This window comes from Diabrotica virgifera, chromosome 10, assembly GCF_917563875.1.
Source record: "Diabrotica virgifera virgifera chromosome 10, PGI_DIABVI_V3a".
Classification (NCBI taxonomy): Eukaryota; Metazoa; Arthropoda; class Insecta; order Coleoptera; family Chrysomelidae; genus Diabrotica; species Diabrotica virgifera.
In genome coordinates this window covers 5221544-5236102 of record NC_065452.1, presented here as the reverse complement: position 1 = coordinate 5236102, position 14559 = coordinate 5221544, and the positions used below count along the sequence as shown (strand labels likewise).

Sequence of the window (14559 nt, the reverse complement as noted above, 5' to 3'; positions counted from 1 at the left end):
TGTGAATGTTGTAGGATCCCGTTCTAAGTTGTTCTGTTCCATTCGATCCAATCTTGTCAATTCCTTATTTATAAACGATAAAGGATAATCATTTTTTAATAAAACAGATGTTAACAATTGTTTTTCTTCTAAAAATGAATTTTCGTTAGAACAAGTAATTTTGGCTCTATCATATAAGGATTTAATGATTCCCTTTTTAACGCTGATGTTGTGATTTGATTTGTAATTGAGATATCTGTTGGTGTGTGTTGGTTTTCTATACACTTGAGTCTCATATCCAGTATCCTTCTTTGAGACTAAAACATCGAGGAAAGGCAAAGTGTTATTGTATTCCTTTTCCATTGTAAATTTTATTGTCTCTTCTTGATCGTTTATAATATTCAGGACTGTATCCAACAATTCTGATCTATGAGGCCATATTGAAAACACATCATCTACATATCTCCACCATACTGTGGGTTTTAAATTTTGTTTAGAAATGATATTAGTTTCGAAATCCTCCATAAATATATTAGCCAATAATGGAGATAAAGGAGAGCCCATTTCAAGAACCCACAACAACATCTTTGTTTATTTTAATAGTATTTTGTATTTTGACAACGAAACCCGATTTGGGCTTCGAAACGTTAATAAATCCATTTTTTAGTAAAAGTGTGGCTTATTTCCCATAGAAAATACTTAATTATAAAAATGCCACAAGGAAATAGCTTCAAAACAACATACAAAAATGTTCTGCTATTTAATAGCTTTCCAACCGCAATGTAGTCTAGCTACTTTTGTGTATACAGTCGATTAATTGCAACATGCTCCTAGATTTAACAGGCACCACTAATATGTTTTACTATATGTGTTTCTTCAAATGCAATTAATCTTATCTATAATGCCCTTGACAACATTCGGTTCAAATGTAATCACTACCGAAATGCAATAAAATACTTTCATTTAAAAATATCGACGTTAAATAAATCTTTATTTGTAGAAGATGAAGTATTTCATTGCATAAACTTTATATTATATGAAACAAGTAGATTATTTATATTTATCACTTTCTAGTAAATTTTCCCACTCTATTGGAACACCAAATACTTCTTGTTCTAACCACAACTCGTAGTGTTTTTTAAAGCTTTCAGAAAGATCATGGCTAGTACCTAAAACGCTATTAAGACAATTATCCACAGGCTCGAAATCACTATCCTAAAACAGAAAAAAGAAGGTATAAATATACAGGGTGAGTCACCACTAACGCGACGGAAGATTACAGCGAAATGGTAAAAGATATGAAAAAAAAAACTAAAATTGAATGTTAGTAGCATCTTTGGTAATTATTTTGATAATTACCCGGAAAGGATGAAAGGATTTGATTTCAGTTCAGTCCCTCTACCCAGGTGCTCCGATGAGGAAACGGCTATTCCGAAATACGTATAAGCACATAGTAGATGTGCTGTACTGTAATCAAATCTAAACCATCCTTTCTTTTCTTTTAGTTAAATTGAATAGTTTGTAAGTTGATAAAAGCAACATTTTAAAATTATTTTGAAATATACAGGGTGTCCCCATAAATGGCGGCGTATCAAAGTTATATTTTTTCTTATGGAACACCCTGTATTTTATTGAATTTTTTAATTGTCCCCAAAAAATAAGGTATAGTTTCGTAAGGCTTCTCTATACCTATGGACAGAGTGTTCTGAGTTATGTTGACTTTTCTTAAAATGTAAAGTTGTAAAAGAAGACTTATTCTCAAGTTATTTACGAAATTATAAAAACATTACTTTTACATCTAAATAGTTGGATATTGGTTGAATGTATTCCATGATCATTTATTACACATTTGTCTACAGGGTGTTCAAAATTTACAGTTTCATTAGTGGAGTATTCAATGTGTCATATGATGCTTATTTTAAGTGGAACACCATGTGTATTAATAAATAATTATACTAAACAAATTTACCTCTTTCGAATGGTATATGGATGTCCTATACCTAGGTCTCATAGTTTTTGCGTAATTTACAATTATTTAAATTCTTAATCTGTAAATCGATTTTAAAACAAAAGATGTAGTTAATTAATGTCATTGTATGACATTGCCAGTTTATGACAGTACGGTCTGGTAATTATCAAAACTGTAAACATCGGTGTATGATATTCAATTTTTTTTACTTAAAAATGGCTTTGGCAGAGCCAATTACATTCAAATTTAATTGTTCCTAAAAATGAATAATCACGATATCTATGAAAGAGTAGACATGCTACTTTTAATTGGGGAATATTTTTAAAATTGTCTCTTAGCTTCTAAAGTTTACGCTTAAATATATCCTGATAGAAGACACCCAAAAAGGACGTTTTTGAGAGATTTCTCGATAGATTCCGTGCTACTGGTAATGTTGCATAGGTACGAAAAGTTAAATAAAAATAAACCATTTATTTTTAATGACGTCAACGAACTTGATGTCCTGCTTTCTGTTACGGAAAACCCAAATACTAGTACGTGAAAAATTTCGAGTCAATTGGAAATCAGTCAAACGAGTGTATGTAGAATACATAAGAAAAACCACTATCATCCGTATAAAACTCAACTACACCAGCATTAGACAGAACAAGAGCGTTTAACTTTTTGTTTATAGACTTAAGAATTTAGAGAAGATCCTGATTTTTTTTAAGAATCGTCTTAAGAATACTATTCATAATAATCGTCTAGTTAATAGACATAGCTTTCATTTTATTATGATACAGTAAACAAACATTTTACTGTTGATCACCAACACCGATGAAGTGTTAATGTTTGGGGCAGTATTCTGAGCGAGTACGTTATCGATCCATATTTTTTGACGAAAATCTGAATAGAGCAGCTTTTTTAAATTTCTTAAAACAAGTTTTTTGGATCCTTCTTAAAACCTTCCACTTAGCGTGCGAACGAACATGTGGCACCAATTGGACGGAGCTGCTGCTTATTTCTGACGTTATGTTAAGAACAACCTCAATATGAAATTTAGAAATAAATGGATAGATAGATTCGGTCCATATATTTGGCCACCTAGGTCACCAGGATTGACCAAGATGAATTTTTTTAAATGGGGTTATATTAAAAATATTGTAAATGCTACACTTCCTACCCTACTACTTCAGATGATATTTTTATGAAATTAAGAATTTCGAACGCTTTTGCGTCTATAACACCAGCTATGTTAAATAATGTAAACAAATAATTTAAAATCGCTTGTTGTATAAACATTTTGAACATGTATTCAGGGGCGTGCGGTGAAATTTGAAACAGGTGAAGCAATTTATAAAAAAATTGTAAAAATACCTATTTATAATGTAATTCAATCCTTCTACCTGAACGAAAGTCTCGGTCATCACAATTCTTAAAACCTATTTTCCATTCGTTGGCATATTTTATTTAAAATCTGATAGTATTATAGACTATAATAGTCGGCGGTAGCACTATTGGACATCTCCAACATTATCAGTGCGTATGCGTTTCCTTTTAGGCTCAAAACTTCTTGCCATCATATTATTCCAACATTTTTCAAAGTCATCTCTCTCTTTTTGTTAATAACATCTTTAAATTATCTGAGAATGTAAATATTTCTGAAAAAAGCAAAGTTAAAAAATTCCAAAAATCCTCTCGAGCTATTTATGGTTTCTGTATTCCACTTTCACATTTTCGCCATTCTCCAAAACCCTCATACATATATTTATATAAATAATTAAATAAAATCAATCTTCATAATTCCACAAAATCAGTCAACGAAGCCCGTCGTAGTCAAATGCTGGTAAATCCCATTTAAATTCACGAAAACAGCTCCTTGTATGCAGTTGGCAAAATTGCTTATAAGCGAAAGATATGCCCGAAATTTGAACTCGCCACCCTGCATGTAACCCCGGTGATTTTTACATAGGCAGAGGAGAAGCAAATTTGAAATCAGATTATCTGCCGACATGACTCCGAATACCAACGTAGAAATACGATCATGGCCTATGAGTCCACGTACGGAACGATAGCTAGAAATGCAGCCTGCTTTTAGAGTAGGTATTTCATTGCTTTGTTATTTACTGTATGACAAAAATAGAGTAAAATACCTTTGTCTTTTCTTATTATTTACTGCTTGTCTTACATAATTAAATATTCTCGTATGCAACTTAAAATCTTGCTTCTGCTTATGTGTTTGTTCAATTTTTTTTTAAATAACCTCAGTTACTCATTTGGTACGGTATTACCTACGGAAACCAAGGGAAGCAATGCTTCTCTTGCTGCCATGGACCGCACGCCCCTGCATGTATTACATAACTGGTAATTTTTTACTTATAGTAAGTTGTGGTTCATTTTGTATTTAGTTATTTTCTTAATATTATTACGAAATATTATAACGAAAAAATTTATTTTACAAATCAGCAAATAAAAATATATCTACATATTTATTTACAACTACACTCTATGACAACTATGCCAAGATGATGGGTTTAAAAATCAAGAGTGACTGTAAATATTTTTAATATCGACGTACCGTTTAAGAAAATTGTAAATTACGCAAAATTTTAACACCCCGTATCTCGGAAACAAATGAAAATCGAATAACAACATAATATGAGTTATTTTTAATTATTATTACGTATATTATACAGTCTTAAAGTGTGGTGCGTTCCTCCCCACTCACCCTTTATAATATAAATTTGTTACAATCAAGGTCCAATTCTTAAATATAACATATTATAACATAAATCGTTAAAAAATCAGTGGCAAATAGACTAATTTTCATGCCAAACACACCATCATCATCTTTCTCATAGATATAAAAATATATAATTATAATACGTACGTTTATTAGAGTATATCTACGATTATTAAATCTATCTACAGACGCTCGAAGAGCACATTCCTCGGCTTGAAAATCCCATGGCCTTGCATCTAAATCTAAAAATAAAGTTAATTGAAAATTAAAAAGGAATTACAAATTTGAGTTATGTAAGTAAATTTAAAACAAAACCTCTAACATATTACGAGAATATTCCCTGAACAGCATTCTATTGGGTAGAACACAATACAGCGCTGTAACAACTGCATAAGAAAATAGTCCAATAGACTATACAAATTATATACATATATAATTCCAATCATATACATAGGGGTTAGGTGGAAGAGCAGACGTACGTTGACTGCTAAAGCTTCTCTGTAAAAATATATTGTTAAAAGTAACGTACGAACTGAATCTCGCCCCAAATTTATTTTCTGTTATTTTTGTATCTTTTTTTTGTGGAAGACATTAATAAAGACATTTATTATTATTATCCAGATTTAGCCATACGGCTCACACTCCCTCTAAGGGGAAAATTGACTCATCCCAGATACCTACGGTATCAAAAGGATTGAGCTCTGGTGGGACTCTTTCCGTGTTATCGAGCCCTAGGTGACTTGGAATGCAGGTGTATCTCCCAGAAATTTTCGTACGCATCTGGCCGTCGCGAGTAGTACAGCTTTCTGCATGGTCTTATAAAGATGTTCATTCAGACCCAGCTTTTTTATGCTTTCGAGGAGGGTCTTCGGAATGACTCCAGTAGTAGACATAATAATCGGTATCGTCTGGGTACTTTGCATTCTCCATTGCCTTCGTATTTGAATTTCTAGATCTCTGTACTTGGCGATCTTTTCAGTAAATTTACTACGTAGATTATTGTTGTTAGGTATCGCCACATCAATTAGTGTTGTTTGTCTTGTTAATTTATTAACTAGTACGAGATCTGGTCTATTATGTGCCACTGTTTGGTCTGTGAGCACAGTGCGGTCCCAGTATAGCTTGTAGTTGCCATCCTCAAGCATACTCTCAGGGACGTATTGATAATACGGGAGATGGTCTGTTTGGAGAAGTCCCAGCTTGATAGCTATCTCTTGATGAAGGATTTTTCCCACTGCGTCATGCCGTTCCTTGTATTCAGTTGCAGCAAATGCCTGGCAGACCCCTGTAAGATGTTGGATGGTTTCTTGGGCTTGACATCCATATCGGCATCTGTCGTTTTGAATCTGAGGGTCTTTGATGATATATTTCAGGTAATTTCTGGTTGGTATAACCTGATCCTGAATGGCCAGTAATGAACCCTCCGTCTCAGGGAACATCTTTCCTGATGTCAACCAGTAGTTCGACGCTATATTGTCGACATAATCTTGGCTGACCTCATTGGGATGTCGCCCGTGTAGAGGTTTACCCATCCAGGCGCGCACTTTTTCGTCCTTAGTAAGGTGGTTTATGCGCATTTCTGGTTCCCTCAGTTTGATCGGTGTTGTGTCATCTACTGCACAGATAGCGCGATGTAGAGTAGATGTCTCAGCCTGCATCTGAAAATAAGTTCTTAAATTAGCAATTTGTTTATCTAATTGCTCACCTATATCCATAAGTCCTCTTCCTCCTAGATTCCGTGGTAATGTTGTTCTTTTATTATTATTATTATTATTATTATTATTAAATTTTTTACACAACATACAGTTTAAATACAACAGTATAAATTAAAGAAAAATGGAACATAGCTTTTTAAGACACAGTGTTTGAACTGCATTTGAGATAGTGGACCAATATAAAAGTTCCAGACATTAAAACCAGAAATCATAGCAACATTAACATTGGCATGTAGAAAATATCTTTGAACTAGAACCTCCTACTTCTATCTCTCTTTTTAGGAGTTTACTAAAATAGCGAGCCCAGCCGAATGAGCCGAAAGTAGATAATCGGACTTAAGGTACTAGTACACTTTAGAAGACCAAAAATAATCATTTTTTTCTCAGAACCTTTATTAAAAATGAAAATAAAACATTTTACATATTAATATCTAACTCTTAGAGAGTGCAAAAAATATATCTTTTTTCATTTATGCACGTACACTAATATTGTAGAGGGCGCAAAAGTCGAGGCCTCGAAAAATGATGGCGGACAGTTAATCTCAGGATTTGGATATCTGAAACCAAAAAAATTGTACTGTATTTGAAAGAGGAAGGTTTCTTACGTGATAATTTACCACAATTTGACCAAAAAATAAAAAATAAATATTTTTTAACCATGAAAAACTGAAGAAAAACGGGCGATTTTTTCACAAAATTTTTTCAAATTTCCTTCAAATCTTTTTTTGCGTAGTTTTTCACTAACGGTGGTAAATTGTCACGTAAGAAACCTTCCTTTTTTAAATGCCGTACGATTTTTTTGTTTCAGAGATCCCATTCCTGAGATTAACTGTCCGCCATCGGAACTACTTTTTTTCGAGGCGTCGACTTTGGCGCCCTCTATAATATTAGTGTACATGCATAAATGAAAAAAGATATATTTTTTGTATTCTCTAAGAGTTTTATATTAATATGTAAAAAGTCTTATGTTCATTTTTAATAAAGGTTCTGAGAAAAAAAATCTTGAAAAAATGCTTATTTTTAGTCTGCTAAAGTGTACTAGTACCTTAGGGGTCCGCACCGCGCCAAGGAATAGAACCGAACCGAACCCACTACCTACCTGCACAGACAAGGCGATTGAAGATACGCGGTACGAATGGGTTATTATTTTTATAAGTTTTTGGATATGTATTTAAAACAGGGGTGGGCAAACTTTTTCTAGTAAGAACCACAAAATGTTTTTGGTCTATTACCGAGGGCCGCAATATTTTTTACCTCAACATGTTCGACTTTTTACTAATTTTGTTTAGAGGGGGGGGGATATGGTTTGAAATCAACTTTTCAAGTACATTTTTGTGAATTTTGTTTGAAACTATGGTAGAATTATTTTATTTCTAAATTAATAAACATATTCAGTACAATTCGAAAAATATTAAAAAAAATTCAAGACCAAATATTGAAAAATAAGTCAACGGTGGCATATTTCTACAGACACAAAAAAAATGGATTTTGAAGTAGACATTAAAACTTGTCATTGAATCATATTAAATAAAAAATTTAATATTTTATTAGTTTATGACTTTCTTGAGATAATGCTGTCGAGTTTTTTGTTTTAACGATTTTTGGGTTTTTGGTGTACTTAAAAGTCAAAATAACAAAATATTTTGTAAACAGGGTGAAAATCAACATATCGTTAAACAAAAAAAAAAATATCTCGACAGCGTTATCTCACGAAGTGTGTAAAGAAAATATATATGAAAAATTTCAGGTGGATCTGTCAAGTAGCTTTCGAGTTAAAATGTCCACCTCCTTTGAAAAAGCAATTTTAAGAAAAAGGCGTTTAAATTTTTGACAAATTTTATTTTCAATTTCTTTTTTGTCTGTCAAATCGTATAGTGATGAATACCGGAATATGTTTTGAATCGTCATTTATATAAAAATAGACAAAGTTATAAATTTGAAAAAATCTTAGATTCCCTTCATTGTTTCTGTTTTCTTTGAAAGAATTAAATAATAAAAAAATATTTATGAAATACATTATCTCTTATTTCCAAACTTATTTAAGGTATATTAGTATTTATTAAAAGACGAAAACCGAATCTTAATGGCTTTTATAAAGTTTTAGTTTAGTTTTATGTCCTTGTTCATGATTCTTTCTATTTCTGGTGGAAATCTAGTCAAAGCATCATCAATTCCGGTACTCAATGGATTGTATCGATAAGTCGAACTATAAATTTAGCTATGTACTTTTGGGCATTTGCAAAGATTGGCAAAATGCAAAAGTATTGAAAAAATATGCAAATTAATCTATAATTTCTAGTTGAACGTAGACTGGTACGGAATCACTCTGAACTGAAAAATGATTTCTTAGAAGTGATAAGGAAAATGATACATCTTCAAAATCTTTGAAACCATTTTCAAATTCCGTCAGCAAGTTACAAAGTTTTTCTTCATAAATTTTAAACTTATTTTCTCATTTTCTGGTACATTGTTTTTAATGATTTTAATGAGGGAAATAATTGAACTAATTTTTTCTTTTTTATATGAACAATGCATAGTTTGTGTTCCATTTTAAAAGTTTCATTTTGCGTTCAAAACTTGTAAATTTAGCAAATGTGTTGCAGTTTTTCATTTCTATAAATAAAGCAATTTCCCTCCCTAATTCACAGCATCTTTTAAAAACCTTTTCTAAACTCAAATGCCTAATATGATTGTGGTATAAGACATCACTATGATCTTTTTCTAACTGTTCCAAAAATGCTATGAATGCACGATGATTTATTCCTTTTGAATAAATAAAATTAACAATATTTGTTGTAATTGAAATAACGTTGTCTACTTTCAAAACATTTTTGCACAATACCTGCTGATGGATTATGCAGTGAAAAAATAATTAATAATGTTCTGGCAATTTACTGTTTATGAATGTAATCTTTAAGTTTTCTCAACATTACAATATTAGCTCCTCTTAAATTTAGTGCTCCGTCAGTTGTTGTTACAATTACTAGGTGGTTACGGGTTAATTTAAAATTTTATAAACAGTTCCTGACTACTTCAAACATATTGTTTCCATTTGTTGAAATTTCATGGATTTCATTGAGGGAGCCTACAAAACTCTGTGTCGGGAACCCAAATAATTGCCCGCGGTATGTTGAAAATTTGCGGAAAAATGACCCTCTGCAAAAGTATTAATTATTAGCTATATTATATATATTTACTTATTAATATTAGCAAGAATTCAAAAAAAATTGCCACGGGCCGCAAAGAAATGTCTGAAGGGCAGCATGCGGCCCGCGGGCCGCACTTTGCCCGCCCTTGATTTAAAACATATAATTTAACCTAAAATATTTATTTTAATATTTATAGTGCTAAATATTTCATGTGTATCTATTTATGGATAATGATGATTGGCATTATACATAATATTATGTATATTGTTCTAAAGCTATTTTTTTGTGGCGTTTGTGTAATTTATTATTCTTAATGGGAAAAAAGCCACAATTTAACTTAAAAAATGATTTTGTTAACGTTTCGACCTCCACTTCGGACGTCGTTGTCAAAATACACAGTATTAATAAATTAAACAAAAATGTTGTTGCTTAGTAAAAAAATTTCTTCTAATAATATAATTTATTCTAACTCATTCATTTCGGCAATTATTAGAAGATTTTTGAAGTTATACTTCTTTACGCGCGATCTTTGATTTCCAATCTTCGATAGAAGATGAAACTTAAAGAAGGAGGAGAAGACGCATGAAATATGGACATGGAGACTGCTTCGAATTCCATAGACGGCTCGCTGCACAAAGGTCTGTTCTAAATGAAATCAAACTCAATCAACATCTCACTGGTACTGTTTAAGAACTGTCTAGAATTTTAAAAGTTCTTTTGTCATATCCATCGAAACGATCTCACAAAATGGAGCGGTTGGTGGTCCAAGGAAGGCCTCAGAGGTAACGTCAATCCGGCAGATCTCCACAGCGATGGGCAGACATTATGAAAAAGCGTCTCAACAAACAGTATACTGAGGCAGCTCATGTAAAGTCCACTTTACATCAACAATAATTGGACAAGAAATTGACAACAAGTTATTCAAGGTCAAATTCGGCTTATACAAAACACAATTCTACATCCAATTTTGCCGTGAATAAAAAGAAAATAAAGAAATTTGACAAAATAAAACATATCCAATTGTTCTATTTCATCAAATTCCTTCATTTTCTTTTACAAACCATACATTTTGTACTCGTCAAATTTGGCCTTGAATAACTTTGTCAATTTCTTGTTAAATTTATTGTTGATGTAAAGTGGACATAACAGATGACCGCGACCACTTGAGAAATATTATTCATCAAACTATCAGAGCTGTTGAAGCCCAATGATGAACCACAACAGTTAATTACTATGATGATGAGCCATGCTTTTAAAATTTTCTTGAAGGTTATTCACCAACGAATATATATAAAATTCGAACACCTTAAGCAATGAACAGTTTGGGTTACGTCTTTCTTTACTCTTACAGTACTATTGCAAAAATGCATAGATCAGAAAAACGATAGATTATGAAAAGGTGTTTGACCAAGTAAAACACCAAACCCATTGACCTAATCACTAGATAATAATTATTAGACCAAAAAGATATCAATTTTATTAAAAATCTGTATTGGAAAGAGACAGTCTCAGTTAAAATAGGTGAAAACCTGTCCAAAAACATCCAACAATTCATTAAAGGAAGGCTGATGAACGACATAAAATGATATCTCCTAGACGCAGTAGCAAAAGAAGGCAAATCCTTTGTAGACCAGGGCGTATCTGTAAAAATATTAGTACATTTGGACGTTGAGAGGTGACTCAAATTTTTTTGCAGAAATTGCTTGAAAATAAATCAAATAATAATATTTGAGTTATCCTCCCTCTCAAAAAGGTCCGGAACATTGTTTAAATAATCAAAATGTCAAAAAATGAAGGAAATATTCGATTTTTTACTTCGTTTTTTTATAACTTTAAAAGTATTCATTTCCAAGAAAAGTTGTACTGACATAAAAGTTGCGTAATTAAATTTCCTACAATATAGAGTTGGCTAACAATTTAAAAAATTGTCACCCTTTTTGCAAAATAGCAATAATTGCGAAAAAAACATACAAAAACCAGTATTCGCATTTTACGTTTTTCAACCACTTATGCTACACTTAGGACCATCATATTTCACTCAGAAAAACTTTATGATACAGTAAAACAATATTGTAAATTTCGTTAAGATCGGTTTCATAGATTTTGCAAAATAAATTTTGCAATCCAGCTTTCGCAAAAAAAATTCATTTGTTCAAAATATTACAGGACAGAAAATAAAGCAGATAGCAAGTTGAAATTTTTTTTGCGTATAGAAGTGTACTGTACCTTTCATCTGCAATTTTGCAAAATTTAAATCGATCAAGAACACGGCGTCAGGAATTTTTTTAAATAAACATTAAATATTGGCGCTACGCGCAGGACAGCGGATAGTTTGCTCTGATTGGACATTCCAATGACTTTTGATAATGATTAATACATTTTAATTTTTATTACATTTCGATATAAATAAATAAATTTGTTTATTGCAAAATAAAAACACATACTCTATCCTTTGAAATAACATTTTATTAGCAAAAACTTTCTTTGTTCATATATTTTAACTAAGACAATAAAAGTTTATTATTTTTAAACATAATATGCAATTGTTTAAACAATATTTTACAAACAATAATAAAATTAGTTTGATTTTTGTGGAATTAAAATATTAAAATACAACAAAATATAGAGTAAGAAAATAATATATTAGATAAAGATTGGAAGAAATTTTGGTGGAAATCAACTTGTGTGAATCGAACACCGCTGTCCTGCGCGTAGCATCAAAAACTAATGTTTATTTAAAAAATTTCCTGACGCCGTGGTAATTAATCGGTTTTAATTTTGTAAATTGCAAATGAAAGGTGCAGTACACTTCTATAAGCAAAAAAAATTTCAACTTGCTATCTGCTTTATTTTCAGTCCTGTAACATTTTGAAAAAATGAATTTTTTTTGCGAAAGCTGGATTGCAACATTTATTTTGCAAAATCTATTAAACCGATCTTAATAAAATTTACAGTATTGTTTTACTGTATCATTAAGTTTTTCTGGGTGAAATCTGAAGGTCCTAAGTGTAGCATAAATGGTTGAAAAACGTAAAATGCGAATACTTGCTTTTGTATGGTTTTTTCGAAATTATTGCTATTTTCCAACTAGGGTGACTATTTTTAAAATTTTTAACCAACTCTATATTGTAGGAAATTTAATTACACAACTTTTATGCCAGTAAAACTTTTCTCAGAAATGAATAGTTTCAAAGTTATAATCAAAAAACGAAGACAAAAATCGAATTTTTCCTTCATTTTTTGCCATTTTGATTATTTAAACAATGTTCCGGACCTTTTTGAGAGGGAGGATAACTCAAATATTATTATTTGATTTATTTTCAAGCAATTTCTGCAAAAAAATTTGAGTCACCTCTCAACGTCCATCTCAAAACAGATGCGCTCTGGACTATTGGTCTTAAAATCAAAACCAGTAAAACAAAAGCAATGGTAATATGCAATGTTCAAATCTACAAGTTAACATTCAAATTTATAATACACCCTCTCTCTAGTTATTGTAATAAAGCTTCCCATTTAATCAAAATAATAAAAAATATTATTTTAATTTCTCACCATTTCCATAAGCCCAATCATCATTAAGGCGATGTCTAACTTTTTGGTAAATTGCACTTATTGTCTTCATATTAGACTTCCTCCACTGCCTTCCCAAGTATTTTGTTTGCATTTTTAATAACTTTAAAACATATAATTGTGTCATCGCATGGCGCACTTTTAATGTTCGTTTTAATATTGGGGCGGATTTGAAAACAACAAGCATCTGAAAAAAAAAATTGAAAATAAATCAATATTTCAATAAACAACCAGTCACTTATTATATGTTTAGATATTAAATATTCAGATAGTATTCTGTCAAAAGAATTATTTTATACACACTATTCAAAAATATTTGGGGAACCTTTTTAATAGTATTTACCACATTTTTAAATTAATTTTAAGACATTTATTACAATTTCCTAATGTCATTACCTAAAATAAGATTCAGGACGTAGATAAGGAATACAGAGAAATGAAACTGGAGTCTGGTGTACCAAATTTGGTTGTTTCAAGCAGCAGTGCAACTATAGTAGGGGAGGAAAGTATGCTAAATTTGCATTTACTCGAGCGTTATGGGGACCTATTGCGTTGTGAAGAGTAGGTCCTAAAACCAAAAAAAGTTAAGTTCAGTTTTCCATAAAGTGGAAGACTTTTCCTTTTTTATTTAATTTTTCATTTCCAACAATCGCTTTTCCCGATTATAGAGCCACCTATCCATAATTCGACAAAATGTCTCGAATAAAAGTTACTTATTTTTAGGTAAGGAATCCAAATCTGCAATAAAAAATGGGGGCTCCTATTTAAGATTTTAAAGTAACCCCCCACCCCGCCTCCGTGGGGGTCGTGTTTGGTGTCATTCGATAGATTTTTCAAAAATACTGAATACGTGTATTTTTCAGTTTTTCAATTTGATGTTCATTTTGCGAAATATCGCGGGGTTCGTATTTAAAATTTTAAATTTACCCCCACCCCTTACCGTGAGGCATCGTGTGTGGTATGATTCGATAGATTTTTGAAAAATATTGAACACGTATTTTTTAGTTTTTCGATCTGACGTTCATTTCGCGAAATATTCGCTTTTTTTTGGTGAAACTTTGTGACTTGCAAATTTCTTTACGCCCCGTTCAAATCGTCAGATTTTTGAAATATACACTCTTTTACATGTAATGATACGCCGCGAGCACTTACCGACAGCGGCAGTTTGAAACGTACGAGTTCCACAATCCGCGCAGATGCCCCACTCATTTTCACTTCTCCGATACAGCACAGGCAGAGGGATCCTTAAGGAGGCCAGCGAACCGAGATTCTCCAGTCTTGAAGCGACAGCTCTGGGCTCCACTACCAGCCAAGCGAGGTGAGCGAGGCAGGCCGACCTGTGCAGCGAGTCACCGTAGTGACGTGATCTCGCAAGTTAAGGCAGGCTAACTTGAGCAGCAAGGAATACCGTGTTGAGGTAATTTGCGGCTCATAATTAAACGGTAGCAAGCTCCC

The 14559-nt window shown here is 31.9% G+C and overlaps 1 protein-coding gene across 1 annotated transcript in view; it reads right to left on the bottom strand.

The window, feature by feature from the left end:
• Positions 1-953: 953 nt before the first annotated feature.
• The window catches only part of LOC114331645 (striatin-interacting protein 1), an 80144-nt gene continuing 66538 nt past the window's right edge, over positions 954-14559 (bottom strand). Inside the window, exons 9-11 of the mRNA XM_050641486.1 lie at positions 13087-13291; positions 4818-4912; positions 954-1194 (exon numbers count right to left, since the gene is read on the bottom strand). Of these exons, the coding sequence (XP_050497443.1) occupies positions 1030-1194; positions 4818-4912; positions 13087-13291 (465 nt within the window). The 3' untranslated portion in view covers positions 954-1029. The remainder of the gene's footprint in view (positions 1195-4817; positions 4913-13086; positions 13292-14559) is intronic.